This window comes from Rhipicephalus sanguineus, chromosome 4, assembly GCF_013339695.2.
Source record: "Rhipicephalus sanguineus isolate Rsan-2018 chromosome 4, BIME_Rsan_1.4, whole genome shotgun sequence".
Lineage (NCBI taxonomy): Eukaryota > Metazoa > Arthropoda > Arachnida > Ixodida > Ixodidae > Rhipicephalus > Rhipicephalus sanguineus.
Window position 1 is genome coordinate 128,299,977 of NC_051179.1, and position 20,456 is coordinate 128,320,432.

The 20,456-nt window shown below is 47.8% G+C and overlaps 2 protein-coding genes across 8 annotated transcripts in view; both read left to right on the forward strand.

Annotated features, from left to right (window-relative positions):
* The window catches only part of LOC119390669 (gastrula zinc finger protein XlCGF57.1-like), a 691,222-nt gene that overhangs the window by 472,971 nt on the left and 197,795 nt on the right, over positions 1-20,456 (forward strand). Inside the window, exon 3 of one of the 4 annotated variants that reach the window (XM_049415085.1) lies at positions 17,187-17,409. The exons of the other annotated variants lie outside the window; for them this stretch is intronic. Coding sequence (XP_049271042.1) covers positions 17,187-17,409 — 223 coding nt within the window. The remainder of the gene's footprint in view (positions 1-17,186; positions 17,410-20,456) is intronic. 4 annotated transcript variants of the gene reach the window in all.
* The window catches only part of LOC119390677 (gastrula zinc finger protein XlCGF57.1), a 963,551-nt gene that overhangs the window by 326,721 nt on the left and 616,374 nt on the right, over positions 1-20,456 (forward strand). The gene's annotated exons all lie outside the window — the stretch shown is intronic.

Sequence of the window (20,456 nt, forward strand, 5' to 3'; positions counted from 1 at the left end):
CCGGGCTTGAGGCTGCGGGCCGGGCCGGACTCGGGCCCGCGTATTTTTTATCTTTATTTCACGAAGAAGGGTGAAACCTTTTATCTGGAATAACATCAAGTATGGCGCGTAGCAGCTTGACTATATATAATTATATTGTATTTATATGGCGATTACGTTTCCGTGACGACGTTAGAATATGAACGATTTATATCTCATCTGCTTTTTGTGGCTGTTCACCATATATAACGTTAATGTTTTTTATCTCTCTGCAACAAATGATTAATCAGAAGCCTCCTTAAAAAATTGTGTAATTAATTTTTCCAACGCGAGTGTAGAAAAGAGCAAATGTCCTGGGTTTGCTTCTCTCCGCTTTTTTATGTTAGTTGTACACTTCTTTTAAATAAATTTTGTTGCTATGTTTTATTTTCACTATACTGTTATTGTAATGATTTGCCATATGCCATATAGGCAACATTTCATTTATATTCCTTGGTATTACGTGCCAAAACCACGATATGATTACGAGGCACGCCGTAGTGGGGACCGGAATAATTTCGACCACCTGGAGTTCTTTAACGTGCACCTAAAGATAAGTACACGGGTGTTCTTGCATTTCGCCCCCATCAAAATGCGGCTGCCGTGGCCGCGGGAATCGCACCCGCGTCCTAGGACTTAACAGTGAAACAGCTTAACCGCTGAGCTACCACCGCGGGCAAAGCAACATTTCGATGCATGTACACCCCGAATTTTCCGTCCGATCGCCAGCTACAAAAAGCAATTCATCATTAATAATCATCATCAACAACTAATATCCTCCAATATCCTCCGGGCCTGGTCATGAACACGCGCGCCCAGGATAAGTTTAGTAATGAAGGCCCAGGTCGGGCCCGGGCTTGGAACCACGGGCCAGGGCTCGGTTCGGTCATGTACGCCAGGGCCCGGGCTGGGCTCGGGCTTCATAAAGCGGGCCCGGGCCGAAAAATCAGGCCCGCGCAGTGCTCTACTCGCGCCATCTTCATCCCAAGCAACGCTGGCCGACTGCCGACGTTTGGCTGATCACTGGCAAATAGCCGGCAGCCGACTTCACTGGCCACCAGGCATCCGAAAAGGGTCGGCCGGAGGTGCGCTGCCAGCTACGTCGGCACTAGATCTGTTGCACGATTCACGCCACCGTCGGTGGCCAAGTGAACGCCGAGCGCGCCAAACGCTTGTCGGCACTAGGTCGGCTGCACGATTCGCACCACCGTTGGTGGCCGAGTGAACGCCGAGCGCGCCAAACGCTTGTCGGGGCGACAAGTCGGCAACACGTCGTGCCGGCCTTGGTTGCCGGCAGAGAATTCGAACAGCGTGTATTATTTTAGGGCAGCATAAAATACACTGCAGGAAGTGTAAACAACTCCTACAGTGTGATTTTTTAAACATTACAAAAATCACCTGTGACACACAACATACTTGTGGTCCTTGAGCTGATTACACCAAGTGATAGAGATTATTTGTGCGAACAATCCAAATACATTATTGACTAAATAACAAAAATAATAGCGAGCCAGCCATTACATTCGTGCATGGTTCCTCCAGGCGTGCGTATCTAGATTTTTTCTAGACCATCATTCGCCAAGTGTGCGACAGTAAACTAGGCTTTTGTCGTTGTTCGATGCTTAAAACGGATTCTTACAAAAAAAAAGAAAAAAAGAAACGTGACCGATGCAAACAGTGAGTTTCTACCTCAAATTTGATGGCATAAATATTAAATCGTAAGATTTCATTCCAATTATTGCAAACTCAGTGGCTCAGTTAGTCAGTTGCAGTAGGTAAGGCAGTGTAATTTGAAGGTCATAAATGAACTTTGTTTAGATAGGCGATTATTTATTTTGCTTTTTCATGCAAGTAATGTCACCCGCTTGCATTAAACCGAGCTCACATAATACATTTATGTCATTTCTGAACTAAAACGGCCATTAAAAACCATTCTGTATAACTTAAAAGAAGCATCGTCTGGATACAGACAACATGAAGCATGAAAATTTTTGCGTGCTGCCCGAGCAGCGCTGTACCCAAACAGTCTGTGGATAGAGAGACGCAATGTTTTGTTCTAACAGGCTAGTCCTTTATTATGTAATTTGCGCAGTGGAATGAGTAAACGTTCTCATATTTCGCTGATGGATGTCAGGCAAACGGAAATACCATATATGCTATGTGAAAAAAACTCATCAAAAGGCGTGGCCGCAATATAAGATTTTAGTACCAATACACGAATAATATATAAACAAGAAATATTCTTTCAAGATTGTTAGAACGAACACATAGCAATGGCAATCCACTGAAGACTCATGCTGTGGAAAATAAAACGTAGAAGGTGGAAAAGTGCGGGAAAAAGCAAAGAGGGTCACCGCGCCTAAAGGCCCGAACACACGTACGCGTTGCAGCGCGTCGACGCGTGACATTTTGACGCGGCGCCGCGCCCTCTCCCTATGGAGAGGGAGGGCGCGCAGCTTCGCGTAGCCGCGCGCCCTCTCTCCCCGTTGGGAGAGGGCGCGGCACCGCGTCAAAAAGTCACGCGTCGACGCGCTGCAACGCGTACGTGTGTTCGGGCCTTATGGCTAGGGAGCGTGGAGTGAAAAACACACTTAAAAAAAGAAGCAAAATAACATGCGCTACTGCGGCCCGCGCCCCGGAAGCTCCCGGTGGGGAGAGGGAAACTTCTTTTTTTCTTTCTTTCCGCTGTTCTCCGGTTTTCTTTCTCAGCGTTTTCTAGCGCCGCAAGGGCAGAATGGTGGAGCCGCCTCCTCTTTCGAAGAAGCCGCACATCTGCAGGCACGCCGTCAGTGCTCAGCAATGCATTTGCCGCCAAGAAAATGGGACACATGTCCGAAACAGTACCACTAAAGACGTGCGTTTGCCAAAATTTGCGCGTGTACGTCTAGGTAGTAACAAGTTTGAATTAAGTTAAAGCGAATTTATCTTTTTCTTTAATGTGCAATGTAGTTACACCTTTATCTCTTACAGATAATAAGCTCATATTCCTCGATATGCCTATTTGAAAAGTTTCTGTTATCCCATCACTTTGTCAGAGGTCGCCTTGCATTCATCATTTTAGCACAGCATTTCAAATAAAAATGAACCCTTGTTTTTAATAAAAGACAAAGCAGGTACACCGTAACCTACATTATAAAGAAGTTAAAATAATCCCAACGATACACGAAATAATGCCAGTCAGAAATCGCATGGTGGTCATTTTATACGTCTTGAAAATACTAAACAAAAAGATAAGCAAGCGAATATGATGCATGGAAATGCATGAGAAACATTCCGCGGATTTGTCTGATCTTCTGACTCATACGTATAAAAGAATCGCATAATGGAGCATTTGCGGCGGGTAACGCGCAACGCGCACTGTTGTTCTGTTGGAATGTTAATAAAATGTTTACTAGTTTACGCTGTAGCTTTATACTTCAAGGCGCGTTAGACAAATGCATAGCTAGTGCCTCGCGGTAATCTGCCGTCGTCGGTGCCTCGCATGCAAAACGAAAGAAAAGTAATAAAATTACATTGCTAATAGTAGACGCTTCACGTGCCGTTGACGATATGTGTGGCTGACTGTAGAGGCTGCACAACGTAAGCGTACCGTACGTTTCTACACATATGAGAACTAAATTATCATGTCCCTTGCTGCCGCACCACATGGAACCAGTTGCACTGCTCGACACCGTTAGATTGATTTATATATTTGTCCAGTCTTACATCGGCTGCATAGAGTGATGAGGATTTGTCAGCAGAGCTCATCAATCTAACGCCGTTGTTATGAAAGCAGAGCAAAATAACGCGACGTGGTGAAAAGTATTCGTCGCTGATCAAGTGACAAGTTGAACACTGGTCAATTTTACTTTAAAGTTCAACATTTAGGTTTCGAGCTAACAAGCGCGAGCGCGTTTGGGCAGTATGTTGAGGAATAGGTCATGTAGTGTAGCTACAAACGCGATGACGGGCCTTTGGTCAAACAAGGAAAACAGCAATGACCGTCAACCACAGACGTAAGGGAAACTTCCGGCTAAGGGATAACATCGAGTTTTGCTCTGAACTGACTGAAGTTAAGCTATTAATCGGATGCTGACTAGACATGCGATGGCCATAATGATGAGCGCATGCATTGGTATCAAATCAATATGGAAGTTGTAGTTCTTCGGCGTTGTGAAGAAATATTCGATCGGAGAATATTGCCACGCCCGCTTCTTCTACGTTGCGTCGTCAGGTCTACTTCGGTCCGCGAGGTTTCGTCGTCAGGGGTTCGCGTCGTGTCCTGAAGCCTTCGTCGTGGCGGCGGCATCGGCGGCGGAGGGTCTTCGGTATTTCGTCGTACAGCAACCGCACCTACATCGGTTGCTGCCCTTAGTTTTCCGGATGCGGGCTAGCTGACCGGCCCCGGGTTGGGCCAGTGTATGGTCGGCGTTGGGGAGAGGCGTAGCGGCCTGGCGACGGCGATCGGGAAGGTCCTCGGGGGGTCCACTGCGCTCCTGCCAGGTAGTCGGCGATGTCACGTGGTCGTTCCCCCTGCTGTGGAGGCGGCGCGTCGACGGCGAACCCACGCAGTCCCATCTGTCGATAATGGCAGCGGCGGTAGGTGTGGCCGGCTTCTCCGCAGTGGTAGCAGAGTGGACGATGGTCGGGGGCGCGCCAAACGTCGGTCTTCCTCGGCGTGTATCGCTGACCGGCTGGCGGGCGGTATGACGTAGGTGGTGGCGGCGGTGGTGCCTGGCGGCGGAACTGCTGGGGCGGCGCGGCGTCTTGACGTGGGCGAGGAGGGGGGGCGTTGCGTCGGGCTGCAGCAGCATAGCTCATTGCTTGCAGCTGCGGCGGTGCCGGTTGAGGAACACCCAGTGAATGTTGGATTTCCTCGCGTACAACGTCCGCAATCGACGTCACTTCGGGCTGTGCAAAAGGTGCGAGCTTTCGCAGCTCCTCTCGCACGATGGCTCGGATCGTTTCGCGGAAGTCGTCGGAGCCGAGGGCATGAACTGCTGCGCTGTCTTGGAATGCGCGCCGATCGTGCTGCCGAGTGCGCATCTCGAGCGTCTTCTCGATTGTTGTTGCCTCCGCGAGGAATTCTTGGATGGTCTTGGGTGGGTTTCTGATTAGTCCCGCGAACAGCTCCTGCTTGATTCCTCGCATGAGGAAGCGAACTTTCTTCTCCTCGGGCATCTCAGGGTCTGCGTGGCGGAACAGTCTCGTCATTTCTTCTGTGAAGAGTGCCACGTTTTCGTTTGGCAGCTGCACGCGGGTTTCGAGCAGAGCCTCGGCCCTCTCCTTGCGGACAACGCTGGTGAATGTTGCCAGGAACCTGCTGCGAAAAACGTCCCATGTTGTCAGGGTTCGCTCTTGGTTCTCGAACCACGTTCTAGCTGCGTCCTCCAAGGCGAAGTAGACATGCTGTAGGTTGTCTTCACTGCATGGTCCAGGAATTGAAAAGGGCGACTCGGTCGTAGGCTTCCAGCCAGCTTTCCGGGTCTTCGAACGACGATCCGCGGAAGGTTGGCGGCTCCTTGGGGTGGCGAAAAAGGATTGGCGTGGGCTGCACGTGGTCGGTCATCGTCGCTGTGGTCGATGTTGAGATCTGCGGCTGCCTGGGTTTTTCGGGAAGGAGCCCGTGCTCTGGCTGCAGTCCCTTCTGCCTGCGGCTTGTTCGACGATCCGGGATTTCCTTTCCGTCGTCCTCGTCGCGGCTTGGGCTTGGGTCAGCGCTCCGCGGTGGCGTCCGGATCATGAAGCAGCACCTCCACCAGATGTCACGTGGTCGTGACGTCGACGAAGACAACAGTCAGCACGTCCGAGATGAAACTGTTTATTTGGCCGAACTTGTGGCCGAGAAACCGAGAACTAGAACTACAGCAATACACGCTGTACAATGATAGCGGCGAACAGGGCGTCGTCCGTCGATCAACTGACAAGCGGTCACGCGCGTCGGCTTTTATACAGGCGCTATGGAACTTTCCAGCAATATCGCTGGTGGCGGCGTTATCTCTCGACAAAGCTGGAGCATTCGCGTGCGGCGCGCAATCTTAACAAAACGATCTACCAAAATCGTGAAGCTTCTCGAACACTGCTTCGGGGCCAGCGTCGAGCGTTGATAACCGTCCTTGCTGGTCAAACTCGAACACATCAAAATAAAAGAAGAAGCGGGCGTGGCAATATCGTTAAAATATTTTTATAACCTTGAGAAATCGCAAGATTTGAACACTCTGGAGATCAATGTATTTGCCACCAGGAAGTACATAACGGATAAGAAAGTGCAATCACGCGAATTTATGTTTAATGTGGCTTTACAATGGTCCATTGTGCCGCGGTATAGAATTGACTGAAATAGTTCGCAAATGGCACGTTGATTGTAACCAACCATATACATTACACCACCTATTAATAATAAACTTTATTGAAAATGAATTAATTCATTCTTTCTCCCATCGGAAAGGTTTTGGCTGCTTTATAGCGAGACCAAAAAAATATTAATTTCGTCACACGAATGGTGCGAAATAAGAGTTCTCGCGGACTGTACAACTTCAATGGAAAATTTCAGATACGTGTTTCAGGGGCGCGAAAGCTCTAACTGATTATATGAAAAGCTGAATTGCGAAGTGATCTTAAAATCTGGCGTTCTTGTAGGTTATTACACGTCAGTTTGTGTAAGAATGACGTCGCATTTGCAGTTCTGCTCCAATCAATAACCCCAGCACTAAAGTTATATGTTTGCTGTGCCTCAGTTTTCCCGAATCCAGCCGAATATTTCTGATGTGCACATTAAGTATGTGAATAAGAAAAGGTACAATTGCGGAGTTGGTTAGGATGCGGAATTTAAATGCCGAAATTTTTCACCTGTTTCGCTAGAAACTTCAGAACCTTTAGCGATCGGGCCGCCGAGAATCCTCCGCCGCATTGTCATGAGCACCTTTCAAGCCTTATGATGACCTGTTATGATGAAGCACTTATATGCTCAATGTACAGTGGTACGACATGAGTGCTTTTCAAGTGTACCGAGCGTTTACGGTTTCTGCTCGAAGCTCAAGAAAATGTCCGCCTTTGCATGCATTAGACGCAAAGCATTTGGTTGAACAACATCAATAAAGGGGAATAAATGCGAGTACCGAGCAGAAATTTAATTTTGATCCTGATATTATAGCGCGCTAGGCTCTATTAAAATATCGATGATTTTGAACTGTCCACCGAACTGTCCACCGCTTTAGCACGGTCGTGAATATAAATACATGATTGATCTGATCGAGCCGCATGACAGAGGGAGGACATCAGATATAATGGAAACATTTGGAATATAGAATCGAATATCGTCATACTTGATTCGGTCTTCGGGAATAGCCCATATGCGTTAATACGAATATTTCAAAATATCATCTATGTCCAAATAAACACAAAATTAGCGTAAAAGTCGCTTGCAGAGCCAGAATTTGATAGTCCGCACACTCTGAAGAGTTTTAATATTTGTACTTCATGCTCAGTTTATGGTATTCATGTTAATTTGTTTTAATGTTAGGGTGCCAACGATATTTTGTGTTAAAAACGAAAACGGTTCAATTCAAATTCGATTCGCTTCTTGGACGCATTAGCGCTGCCCTAGAGTGTTCAGGCATGTGCTTCAGTGGAAATTTCGCGCGCCTTTTTTTTTCTCACCAGACACACGTGCGTTCCCCCGAAAAAAAAAAGTGGTAAGATGGGGACTTGCGGTTATGCTTTGGAGAGAGAGAGCACACGCAACATGCATCACCTCCCTCTCCCAGAGAGAATGACAAGTCCTGAAAGGAGGAACGGAATGTGCCGAGGGCTGCGGGGCGTGCAAGCGGAGCGCCGCACCTCGGACCTCTCGCGGTTTTTTATTGCGATAGCAATTATATGGACAGTCTCGGCTGGAAAATGTCCGCCCCCATCGCCGTCATGCACCGTATATGTATAGGTATGTATATATAGGTATAGGTATGCTTCCGAAGCGCGGAATCGAACCAGGGACCTCTTGCTCCGCAGCGAATGGCGCTAGCCACTACGCCACGGAACGCAGGTCCACCGCATAGCTAACGGCGAGCGTTATATACACACCCTTTGCCGCTGGACTGACTCAGAGATGGCCGACGCTCATAAGCGTTTCTTCATTACCAGCGAGATGGCGCTAGGACGCGACGAGCGCATTTAAAAGTCGTCGGCGAGCTCGCTCGCTTCTTCTTATATTTGCGCAAGGAGAACCTTGGCCTTCCGCTGTCTGCTCGCGCGGTTTTCTCGTGGTGAGGGCAAGAGGGATGTTTCAAGCTTTAACCGTGATGTCCGCGCTCATGTTACGGAGCGCCGCTAAACGACGCTGCTAAACGAACAAACAGAAGATGAGCGCGAACTATCAAGTGTCACAGCTCGACACTTGAAGCACGCTAGTTTCCTTCGCTGCTTCGGCCGCCTTTGTAACAGGAGCGCTGTTCAAACTGAGAGTATCCATTGGCGAGCCTCACTTCGTATAGCATTAGTTTCTTGCTATCGCATTCATTGCTTCGCCCTAGCTTGCGGCGAAACTGTGATTTTTTTTTCTTTGTCACCGCGCTGGGGAGGGAAGCAAGCTCCGTGGCGTGCGTGAATTCCCTTCCCGCGAAATCGTAGCTCTTTCGAGCGAGGACGTGCTTAAAGCCCCTCCATCGCGTCTACTGCCGCTTAGCCGGCGGAAAACGCATGGAGGGGCTTTAGACGTGCTGAAACACTACGCAGAGGCGGGCATTGGGCAAGCACTCAGAAGCATTTCGTTTGCCTTCATCCTGGAGGCGCGCGGCCGTCTCCCGCTGCCGAGGATTTGACGCGAACTCGTAAGCGGCATTCTATTTCCTCGGTGTATCGTATGGTGACTTTTGTCTAGCGACAAAATCAAATTTTATTTGCGCAATTGATGCGTCAATCTGGTCGTCTCTTCTAGCGGGCAGATCAGAAATGTTCAGGCGAACGGTGGTTATATTTGTCAGTGGACTCAAGACATCGTTGACGGGCAAATATGTAAGATTTTCTTGTTTTTTATTTGTGGCATCTTATTGTAAGAGCGTAACCTATTTTGCCGTTTTCTCTAAGGAACACTGCAACAAGGACTGGTGTGGATAGCGTGCTGCGCTGGTCTCGCCAACTGAAAAGAATTCTGGTAAGACGCATGCTTGGTTACAAAAGTTTCACGCAATCGCTTTTCACGTTGAATTTGGTAGCAAGTGTGCTGTAAATGCCGACTGCACAATATGTGACTGGCCCGCGGCCGCTTTGAAGGTAAGATTGTGTTCTCATTAATCTATTTATTGTACCATTTGTTTTGCAGTGACATTACGAGCCAACAATGAAAACCTCAATCCATCCTGTATCCACATATTATCTAGTTTGTGCGCTGTGGAGCTTGAAGCACTTCTCAAAATTTCAGCACACTCGCATTTATTGTAAGTGCAGCGCTTTTCTTATTTGTGCAGTGACAAAATAATTTTGTTTAGTTGTGTGAATAATTTCTAGACGCGACATGACTGTGCAACTGGTCAAGTAAATAGTCTACCTTTCTCAGAGTATTATTCATTGTTCTTTCTTTCAGTCTTTCCCGACAGAACAACAATCCAAGTCTCACGTCTTGATGAGGGTGGCGATTTACCCTCTCACATCTCGACGGTAAAACGTCGCATCTGCGTACGTGTTCAGGGCCAAGAGCACGAGAACTGGCCGAAAGGGGAGCCGATCCAACAAGAATGCCGACCGTTTTATATATATGTCAGCGCTATCATGCAGCGATCACATGGACTGTACGGTTGCCTTGCACAAGGGCTGATGCAAACGCTCCGTGCGAACAATGTTGCATATATGCAACATTGCAAAATACAATTGCAAAATAAACATATAAAGAGAGAAAACTTATATTCACGTCTTTCTGTTATTGTGTGTTACGTATTCACACGTTAGTGCAGACCGTTAGAGGCGTTTAATTCCGTCTTACATGTGCACTCTGCCCGTAATTTATTTATTTATTTATTTATTTATTTATTTTCGATACTGCCAGTCTCATACGAGACCAAAGCAGAAGGGCATCAGTTCTTGGATACACAATACAGTTTTCAGTTTCACGTTAATACAGCGGCATATTTGTCAGAACGTGTAAGAATGGTTGGAGGCAGAAATGCCTGTAGGGGTCTCGAGACAAAATTCAATTAATTCAGATAGAGTTAAACGCCTCTATAAACTGCCCGTTCACATTAAATACGACACGCATCAACACACCAGAAAAACAATTGATGCGTTTTGTTAGAACACGTACAAAAAATAAGAAAAAAAAGCCGAGCAATACTACGAGAAACGTCCGCAACCGACCCACGGCCGTCGGTAAATCGACGCTTATGTGATGTCGGGCCTTGGTCAACCCGCGAGCGGCATGCACTCGGCATTGTCGGCCACGGTGGACCGGCCTACATCGGGTGCCGACGCAGGCCCACATGAGGCCAATGTCAATCCCAAAGACCGGCCCTACATTGGTTGCCAAGGTTGGGCCAACGACAGTGCAGTTGGCCAGCGACACCAGGCCGACATTTTGCCAAGGATAAAATGTTGCTTGGGATTCGACATAGAAAACAGTGAGAGTTTCTAAGTACACGAGTTTTACCCTGTCGTGCAGCCAGTGGCGTAGCCAGAAGGGGGGGGGGGGGGGGGCACCGGGCCCGTAAGTTTTTTCCCCATGGGATACAGAGCACAGACTGACACTCGACCCCACTTATCTGCCCGGACCCAATGTCGGATCAAGGAGGTGCCCCCCCCCCTCCTCCCCCGAAAAAAATTTCGGCCTACGGCACTTCGTGCAGCATGGGGTGAAACTTTTTGCCCATCGCTCCCTGCGCCCACGCACCTCACATAAGTTCACAGGATGAAATGAAGCTGTCACGGTGTACGAATAGTCTAACAAAACACGAATCAAGGCGTTTCGACAAGAAACGTAGCACCGCGGCGGGAGGGGTTCAGCCATACTTTATGTATGTTCGTGCGTGCGCAGGGTTCCCCATCAGGGGTGCGAAGGTACATCGCAGCTTCCCCCCCCCTACTAAGTCAATGTACGAGGCATATTTTGCACCCCCCCCCCTCTTAGGTGACTAGGGAGCTCGTTGTATGGACCAGATTTTGCGCCCCCCCTCCTCATAGGTGACTAGGGGGGGGGGGGGGCTCACCCCCTGCCCCCCTCGTGCGCACGTTTATGTGCGTGCGTTTGCATATGTGTGTGTATATATACGCAAGCAAAATTGAAAATTTTCGGGGGGCTTGATTGAACCCCTCTCCCCCCCTTCCTCTTGGCTACGCCCCTGCGTCGCGGACAGAGCGAAAGTGGCACTCAGCATCTATACACACACACACACACACACACACACACACACACACACACACACATATATATATATATATATATATATAAAATATGTTTTACTGGCCCCCATGCGCATAGCGTCCTCTGGTGAGAAAAAGGCGAGTGTGAACAACTTTTCGATGCGGCTACTTTGCAGCGCCGCCGAGCCAAAGTGTCATCAGTGCAGGGTTGCCGTTGGTGGCTACTTTGCGCCAAATTGGCTACTTTACGACCCAGTCTGGCGACAAAAATTTCAGGTTGGCGCCATGGCTACTTTCTGGCTACTTTGAACCTCTATTTTAGCGCATTCAGTAGCCATTTTTCTCATTATCTGCAGATAAAATACCAAGCAAGCCTGACGACTACCCTTTGTTTCCAAGCTTTTCTGACGCGTCAGCCAGTGTAAGCGCGTGTCTATAGTCCCGCCATGAGTCTGGTGCTCATCGAGGCACCTGAACGCAACGCGCGGTGCACCTGCCGAGACGGAATGATGAAGTTCTTGTTCGCCCAGTCAGTGTCTCACACCCACTATGGGGGATAGGCCATGAATTGGGTGGTTTTATGAATTAAAATAAATATTAAGAAATTGGAAACATAGCTTACAAATAAATTGAAGATGAAATTTAAGTACGCCTTTTGGCTAAGATCAAACTGACGAAGTTGCGCGCACGTTGGCAAACGCGTGCCTAGCACGCTGCTCACGCTGCCCGCCATCGATGCTGCCGCTACGAGCCAGTTTTGTAGTGCTGATGCTCGGCGCGTGTTTTCGGGTGAACTTGACAGACACAGAGATCCGCTACAAAATGAAGCTGGACCGGTCATCTTTAAGCGGATATCGCTACTTGAAGCTGGTCGTTCTTGAGGTCGCAGACTTCAAGCACAACCTTCTTCTACCATTAGTATTCCTACTGACTGGTTGGCTGGAATGTTTCAATCTTACTGTCTCTCTCGCAATTACTATATCTATTCTATATAAAATGTATACAGGTGCACGGAACTTATAATATGTTCATTTATTTGCAACTTGCTTACAGCTTGAAGACCAAGCATGAAGGAGAAAATAACTGTGCTCGTATGCTATTTTATTGCTGACACAAAATGGTATTATATATTGTTCAATGATAAAACCTCTTTTCATAATACCGCTTTTCTGCCATTTGGCTACAAGTTTGGCGATGAGATTAAAAGACCTGGCTACTTTGGCTACTTTTAGCTTGAATTCTGGCTCTTTTTCAAATCTACCCAACGGCAACCCTGCATCAGTGTCATCTCTCTCTCCTAACTGTACTCCTAACCGTGGTTCCGAGTCTTCCGACCCACCAGCGTTTGTACCGGAGATCGTGGGGTTCCGACCACGGTGGTTTGTTTACGCTATGTCCCTTCTACGCCGAGCCACCGTAGAGAAGGCACGTCCCGGGTGCTCGCACCGTGACTGTGTGCAGCTTTTCCGCGCCAGTCGCCCTTCTTGTTCCGAATAATCAACGTCCCCACTCCACGTTTATCGTTTGCGCTTCAAAGAACTGCTGCTGCTGCTGCACGGAGAACTTCGTCTCGCACCATGCCTGCCTTTTGCTTTGCCTACGGCTGTTCGAACACCGCCGGCCGAGACGATGTAAGTAGTGTTTCAAAAATTTACACGTGAGAAAAAACAAGCTGCTCAGTAAATCGCTGCTGTGAAAGGAAGTAACTTCAAGCCTTCGAGAACCCCAGTTCTCTGCTCGAAACATTTTCGTGACAGTGGCTGCCGTCGGAGTTAATCTCTAATGCGTATAATGGGAATTCTGGTAAAATCTCCTCAACTAAGGCCAGGCGTGGTGCCATCGATCAGGGGCGTAGCCAAGGGGGGGGTTCAAACCCCCCCCCCCCCCGGAATTTTTCAATTTTGCTTGCGCATATATACACGCACACTTACAAACGCACGCACGAACATACATAATGTATGGTTGAACCCCCCCCCGAAAAAAATTTCTGGCTACGCCCCTGCCATCGATGTTCGTTCAGGAACGAAATGAGTCGCAGGCAGCGCAAGCTGCATTCTCGAGGAGACAAAATTAAGAGGTAAGCTGTCGAATGTTGGAGCTTATCATGCTACATGTAGAAAAAAAAAGTGTCACCGCAAGGGCGAAACAGTGAATGTGATAACATCAAATTGTAATGTTAAACGAAGGAAGGATAGCAGCTAATTCTTTTGGATCCGATCTCGCGTAGCTATACAAGGCACTGGTGCAAGAGGATACAGCCGCTCCAGGGAGAGAAGTGGTTGTCGGGCAGTATCTTCGCGACTGCATTCTTCTGATCAAAGTTCGCAGTTGCTGGTCGAGCGACGCTCTTCTTCCCCGGGGTCCCTTCATGCTCCTTCAAGATGGGCGGGGCGTTTCGTCTCTGGTTGAGAAGCAATCGACGGCAGGCCTCGCAGGCGGGTTGATCTTATCGCACGCGCCCTCCGTGCGGTGGTGGAGCGAGCAGAGGAGCCTACCCGAGGTAGGTCTCTGCACCTTCTTGGCCCAATCCAGGATCTGGTCCTGGACCTCGGGCGCCCTTCATATGGAACATGACGGCGATGGCAAAAACACGCCGAAAGGGTCCGTATAATTCCTATCGCAATAAAAGGTTGCGGTGGCTTAGCTCGGCTATGCCAGGATAACGTAGCGTTAGCAAAGGTTCAGCTAATTATTCTTAGCTTTCCTGATTTTCTAGGATTAGCTTGATTATCATGTTTACTGCTGCTCCAATGACACACACACGGTACACGTATTATGTGGCACATGTATATTTATTTTGCCAGGCAACTACTTCGGGATCCGATGAGTTAAGCTTCTCCGCTCTTCTGCGCCGTTGAGCAGCATTTGCGCTCTCCTTCTCCATGGCTATACCACACTGGCAAACGCCAGTCAGAGGCGCTATCAAGCGGCTCCAGCACAGTGTCAGACGGTGACTGCACAGCGAAGGCGAATAGCTGCGCACGCGCCAGCGCCAATACCTCTGCTAAGGCTACGACGTCACTCCTCTGGAAAGCGCAGACCGGCGGCGGCGCAGTGCGCGGGAGCCGCCGGCTCAGGTGCGTGACATCGCTGATCGTCGCGCATGCACAGCACGGCTCTTGAGGATCCACACGAAACTGGCTGGCTAGGCCAGTGTAGCTAACGCTACAACAAGTTCATGAAGCCGTTTCACTATGTGAAAGTGGATGACCAGCGAAGCTGCATGACACACGGCACAAGGATGACACAGAATTTCGGTGAGAGGTACAGAAAGTTGCTTTTGAATTTAGCGCATGCTGATTGAAAGCATTGCGTTAGAGCAGCATGCATGGTCTTTTTGCCATGACATGCATCGTCTTATCTGGCTTGCCGCGGGCATTTAGCGTTTAATGCGTGGTCTTGATGAGCCTTTTAAGCGGCATGCATCTTTTGGTCGCATTCTCCATTCTGCAACATTTTAGTGGACCTGTGATGGGTAGCAGGGTTTGCACAAGGTGGCACATACCTGTTGGGGGGTTTTCTGATCGCGGAGCTACGGCTGTGTAATAGACGTTGTAATGCTTGATATATATTCGCCCTGTTTTTCTCCTTCCGTTACGTAAAGCTCCCTTGCTCTTCTGTCGCTGGTGATGCTTTTGCCGAAGGGTTGCAAACCTGGGTGTGTCTATTCTGCAGAATGCCTCTTAATAAATGAGCGTGTCCTTCATAGTCAGTGGTCTGGCACGTGCTTTTAGAAGTTGTCTACCATGGCTGTAATTGAGCACCGATATACACGTCGACAACTTTTGTGAATGTGACCCAGACACAGCATTCGACATGCGAGTCTGAACATGGGCATTTAGAGTATTGAAATCGCTGTAGCAATACTACATAAAGCTTGCAGTCGCCAGAAACAAGTGTGAGTATAGAAAAATTCAAGCAGAATCTCTTTTGGAAGTTGTCTAGGCGATGCCGAAGTGTTGCGATTTATTGTAGGACGCGGCCGTCCCTCGAATACTATTTTCAGGCAGCACTGGCATCCGCTGCTTCTTTGAAGTTTGCTGGTGATGCCACTGGTGGCAAACACTAGTGAAAACAAGATGTGCGAACCTCATAGAAGTGTTGCTCCTCCCCATTTTTTCATTCGTTTCTTCATTTAAGTTTCATATTTCTAATGCCAATGCTGCTCCACAAGATAACCATAACATTTGTTATGCTTTTTGTTTCCGTCCTTGCGTGCGGTCTTCCACATATTTTTCTTATGTGCGCGTGATCTGTTAACACAGATGAATTAAGTCATGTCACAATGTGCAACAGTTTTCCTGTTTTATTGCGTACCTTAGACAATACAGCAGTGGTGCATATTATTTGCTTCTCTGGCAAATGAAGACGTGGTCACAAAGTGCATGTGCTTTTAGCTCAGCACAGGAGTTATAAAACATTACGAAAACTGAAAGTTAACTTTTTGGCAGGTGCAGTATGGTTGCACAACGCATGCACGAAAGTACTAAAGTGAATGGGCAACCACCTGTCACATTGTGTTTTTTGTTTCCCAGACTCTATCACAGTCATCAAGAACCTTAATTTGAATTATAAACTCATATTTATTAAAAAAGGAGCTCGTGACTTTTCTCGATTTAGCCCAGAGAGTCTTTCACATGCATTTTTAATTACGGAAGGCATGACTTAAAATTTGAAAGGAATTATGCATGCTTGTAGCATATCTATCCTTCGTATACTGTATTCTGTCACAAGCTGAGAAAAAATGTCAAATCTCCACTCAAAACCGCGGTGTGGCTGTCCTTCACCTGTGAAAGACAGTCATGATGGCCGGTTTTTGCTTGAACCACAAGTACTTCTCAGCTAGTGTAAATATAAATACTACACAAATTAGGAGTTCATGGTGCGTTGTTGCTACCTGAAATGTTATGTATTCTTGAGCATTGATGTCAGAATCCTCGATGAAACTTACCAGGGTGTTGAAATTTCCGACCTAAAACCAGCGACAGAAACATGCATCTGTATGGGAAAAAAAAACCGCCTGAAACACTGGAGAAATGCTTGACATCACAAAAATGAGTAAGAGTATTGGATGGAGCATTTATGCAATTTTTTCTGGAAGGAACAGCAATGGCTGAAGGTGGAGCAGGCATTTTTCCTTAGGTTTTAACCGACTACAGATCCTACATTGGCATATAAAATGTGCATCAAGAGCTTTACACTAGCGTAACAAGTGGTAACTGCTGACACGTTCACTCTCCTTTGTGGAAACAATATTGCAATTGCATTGCAATATTAATCATCTTCTATTAATCTATTAATCTATTAAGAAATGCAAGAATGACAATGACACACTGGTTACCACAGAGTGGTTGCAAGACGACGCGCGAGGCCGTCATACAGTTAATTCTCTAACACAGATGTAGGGTTACAGCCCCCTAGAATATTCTTACGAGAACGGAAATCTGGGCGAGTTTCTAGAATATTCTAGCATATTGTCGTATAAGCTGCACTTATTTCAGTGGCTCCGACGATGCAGCTCCAGTCACCGTACTCAAGTCATCGAACTGCTGCGAACTGGAGGAAGACACATTGCTCACAGAAATTCGCTCACTGTGATGAAAAGCCCCCTTTTGGTGGGAGGCCATCTTGTCTCATTTCCCCTCAAGACCAGCGGTTCACAGTTCATGCACTGTTTGATACACTGTTACAGATTCTTGGACAGCCGCTCTCTGGAGATGGAGCCATCGGGCAAGTGCCAGGACCAAGTCGTTGCAAAACACATCCTGTAAGAGTGTTTTCATTAGTTTACTCGGTGATAATCTTTAGAATTATCATTCCTAACAACACACGCCAATTTATTTCAGGATGACATCGCAGCAGATCCAGTATATGATGCAGCATGGGGCCTCACTCTTGAGTCGGGAAAAACCGCAGAAACATCACCAGAGCCGGTATGTGAGCCGGGTCATGTCACAGATAAAGCTGTTCAAGCGCGACTACTAACCCACCATGAAGCATCACAAGCAAATGAAAAGAAAATGCTGTCAACAAGTTCTACACAAACTGAGCCTCAAGGTCTTTCTTCAGGTAGGTCTCCGCATTCGCCGTTAAAGAAAAAAGTCAAGTTCGCCGCAAGGGCAAAACAATGAATTCTATCGCAACAAATCGGAATGTTATACCAAGTTAGTCTAGCAGCTCACTGCTTTAGGATGTCTTTCAACAAACCAGTGGCATAAAGGCTTGTTGTTAATACAACTTAAGTCATGTTTTTCTCTTCAGAGGGCTGCGGTGAGTGATTGGGGGAGGGATGGGAAAGAAAAAAAATGGGGGGGCCACAGTAAAATGGGGAGGCACAATAATGTTTTGCGAGCTTCTGCTCTGGCTGTCACACCCGAGATGAAGCCTGATGCCAGTGGCTGTATCCTCGGGGTCATTCTGGCACTTCTGCAGTGACCATCATAGCTCATTGGCGGCCATGGCGATGCTGCGCCAGGTAGTATCCGGTCCTGGAAAGCAGACTCTCACCATTCAGGGGGATTGAGGCAATGAGTCTGTGGTCCGAGCTCAGCAGGCAGTCGCAGATGATGTGCTCAAAGTCTGCCCGAGTGTTGAAGGGGCTGCAGACGCCAGTGTGTGAGGTTTCTAGGCCACGGGGTTCTTCGTTTCAGCAAAGACGCTGCACAAGGAAGGGATTGAGATGCGTTCCGGTCTGTATACCTGCCGCAGCAGTGCCTGCTGCTGGCGGGTGTGGGCACTTGAAGGAAGGGTAGGTATATTGAATGTTTTGGATACTGCGAGAGATAGCAGCAGCGGTAATGCTTTGGTTGGTCTATTTCATCCATGAGACCATACCAGTCCCTGTGTGTTTCAGTTTCTTGAGGTGCATTGCACGATATGTATTCAGGTGGTTTCGACTGCACGGATAGCATGGCGTGCAGTAGTCAGTGTGCCTATAAAATCCCAAGATTTTGTTCTATGATGAACCTGGCTTCAAGGACAATACACCTGAAGAGCTCAGAGAAGCGCCTCCCAACACTGCAGTTTATTCCAGTGAAAGAACCCAAGCTCCACGTGGCATGCGCTGTACCTTGTTTTTATTTTTTCTTTCCTTTTAGCACTGCGCTATTTGCATTGTTATAAACAGTGCCCGATTATTTCCTGGTATACCCATGTGTCCTGGGAACCAGTGCAATTGGAAATTATGCCCGTTTTCTTGCAGACGACGCACTTGGAAATGTAGTGGTTGAAGAGCAGAGGTGGTTGTGCCAGTGTGTTTGCACATGTGAGAGGCATCATGGGAGTCAGTATATACTCTGTAGTGACATTTAGCATCTCTTGGGAAATTGTGAGCAGTGGACTCGGCATGTTTGGGAAAATCTTAGATAGCATACAGTTCTGTCGTACATAAGTGAATGATCTGGCTTGTTAGATGGAGTTTGCTTCCTCTTTCGTTTGCCTCCAAGTGAATCTCATAGAGAGCACCAACAGTTCCTCTTGTTGTCCAATGGAGGCATCCACGCACACTATTTGACATGTGCTATGGGGTGGTTACCATTGCGTATCTGCTACTTGTATTTCTCGTGGATTCGGGCTTGCCTCCTTGCCGAGTATTCGTTGCCAGTGTTCTTTGGCAAGGTTTGGGGTCTGCAATTTGTGCGTGCTGCCAAAGGGGAGATACGTGCGGTAGCACAGGAAGGTTAGTTACGTCATGCCCAATTTTAGCAAGGGCTCTCCCAACTTGCATAGACTTCAGTAGTGTGATAAGCGTCAGCTCGTGCATAGACAACAGGTCAGCAATATCTTCCATAGGTAAAGTGACCATATTTCGCAAGCTCCAAAGCGGCTCGAGGAGGGGGGTTTGTTTGCGGAATGACGGAAGAAAGAACATGTCATACAGCTCAAACAGAAGATTCCACTTTTAACAGCTGAGACATTTTAAGCTTCGAGTAAGTCCGCGTACTTTACGCAAGAACTCTGGCGTGTATGCACCACAGGAATTAGGCAAGCCCCACTACCGAGTCAGCAGGTGCGATGGAAAATGAAGACATAGAGGCAGAGAGCAGAGTGAAAAAAGGTGATGGAGTGCGGTGGGGAAGGAGGTTGGAGCATGGGGTGCGAGAGAGTAAAACGAGGAGTGCTGAGGCAAGGACTCGGGAAGGAGGACCATTCGAGCGATGAGCAAGAACTCTGCTTGGCGAATTCGAGAGGAGGAAAGAAAGGAGGAGGAGAGGAGATGGGAAGTGGAGAGGAGGAGGAGGAGGAGAAGAATTAAATAAAACGCAGTAAAATTTCTAAAGAGGATTCAAACCAGAGTACCCACGATCCAAAGGTGGGCATCGTAGCGACGAGGCTATCAAGTTGCTGTGCGTGAGAGAACGAGAAAAAGCTAGAGGTAAAGAGAACAAAGATAGAAAGAATGAAAGGCCAAAAATGTGAGAAAGAAAGAATAAGAGATCGAGAGAGAAAGAGAGCAGATCATTGCCATGTACAGTATAGTAGAGCAAAGGGTTGTAGTGGTTGGGCTAGCTGACCACAACTACGAGCTGCCTTTCGGCCGAAAGTGGGACAAAACACAGTCCCACAAGTAGATTTGCAGGACAGCGGGACCCCTGCTGCAAAATTAGGACATGTCCTGCGTGAATCGGAAAGTCTGGTCGCTTTACTCATACCACAAGACGTTTTCAATGCAGGGAAGTGTCTATACTTTGGAAGCCCTGTGATCACTCTCCTGGCCTTTTTAACACGAAACTGTTTTATGCCGGGGTACACCAAGACTTCAGTGAGGTATTTCCGTCACGGAAATGACGTCGAAAAAATTTACACGATCAGATGGCAAAGAAAATGTCACAATGTAATGGCTAACATGCAGTGCCCTCGCGCAGCTCTGTTGCTTTGTGTGTTGTGGCGTCACGCCTGAGGACTGAAAGATGGGGACGCGGGAAAATAAAGTCAGTTTGTTTTGGGCTCTCGTAGAGCTATGTCTTATTTTTGCTATCTAGTCTCCGGCTATCTCCCGGCCATCTGCACATGTATCAACTGGCGACGAAGATAAAAAAGAATGTTCTCGTGAGTTCCTGCCGCTCCACCAGCTGTCCAAATGCCAAATTTCGGCAATCTTGAGCCTTTCGAGGGAG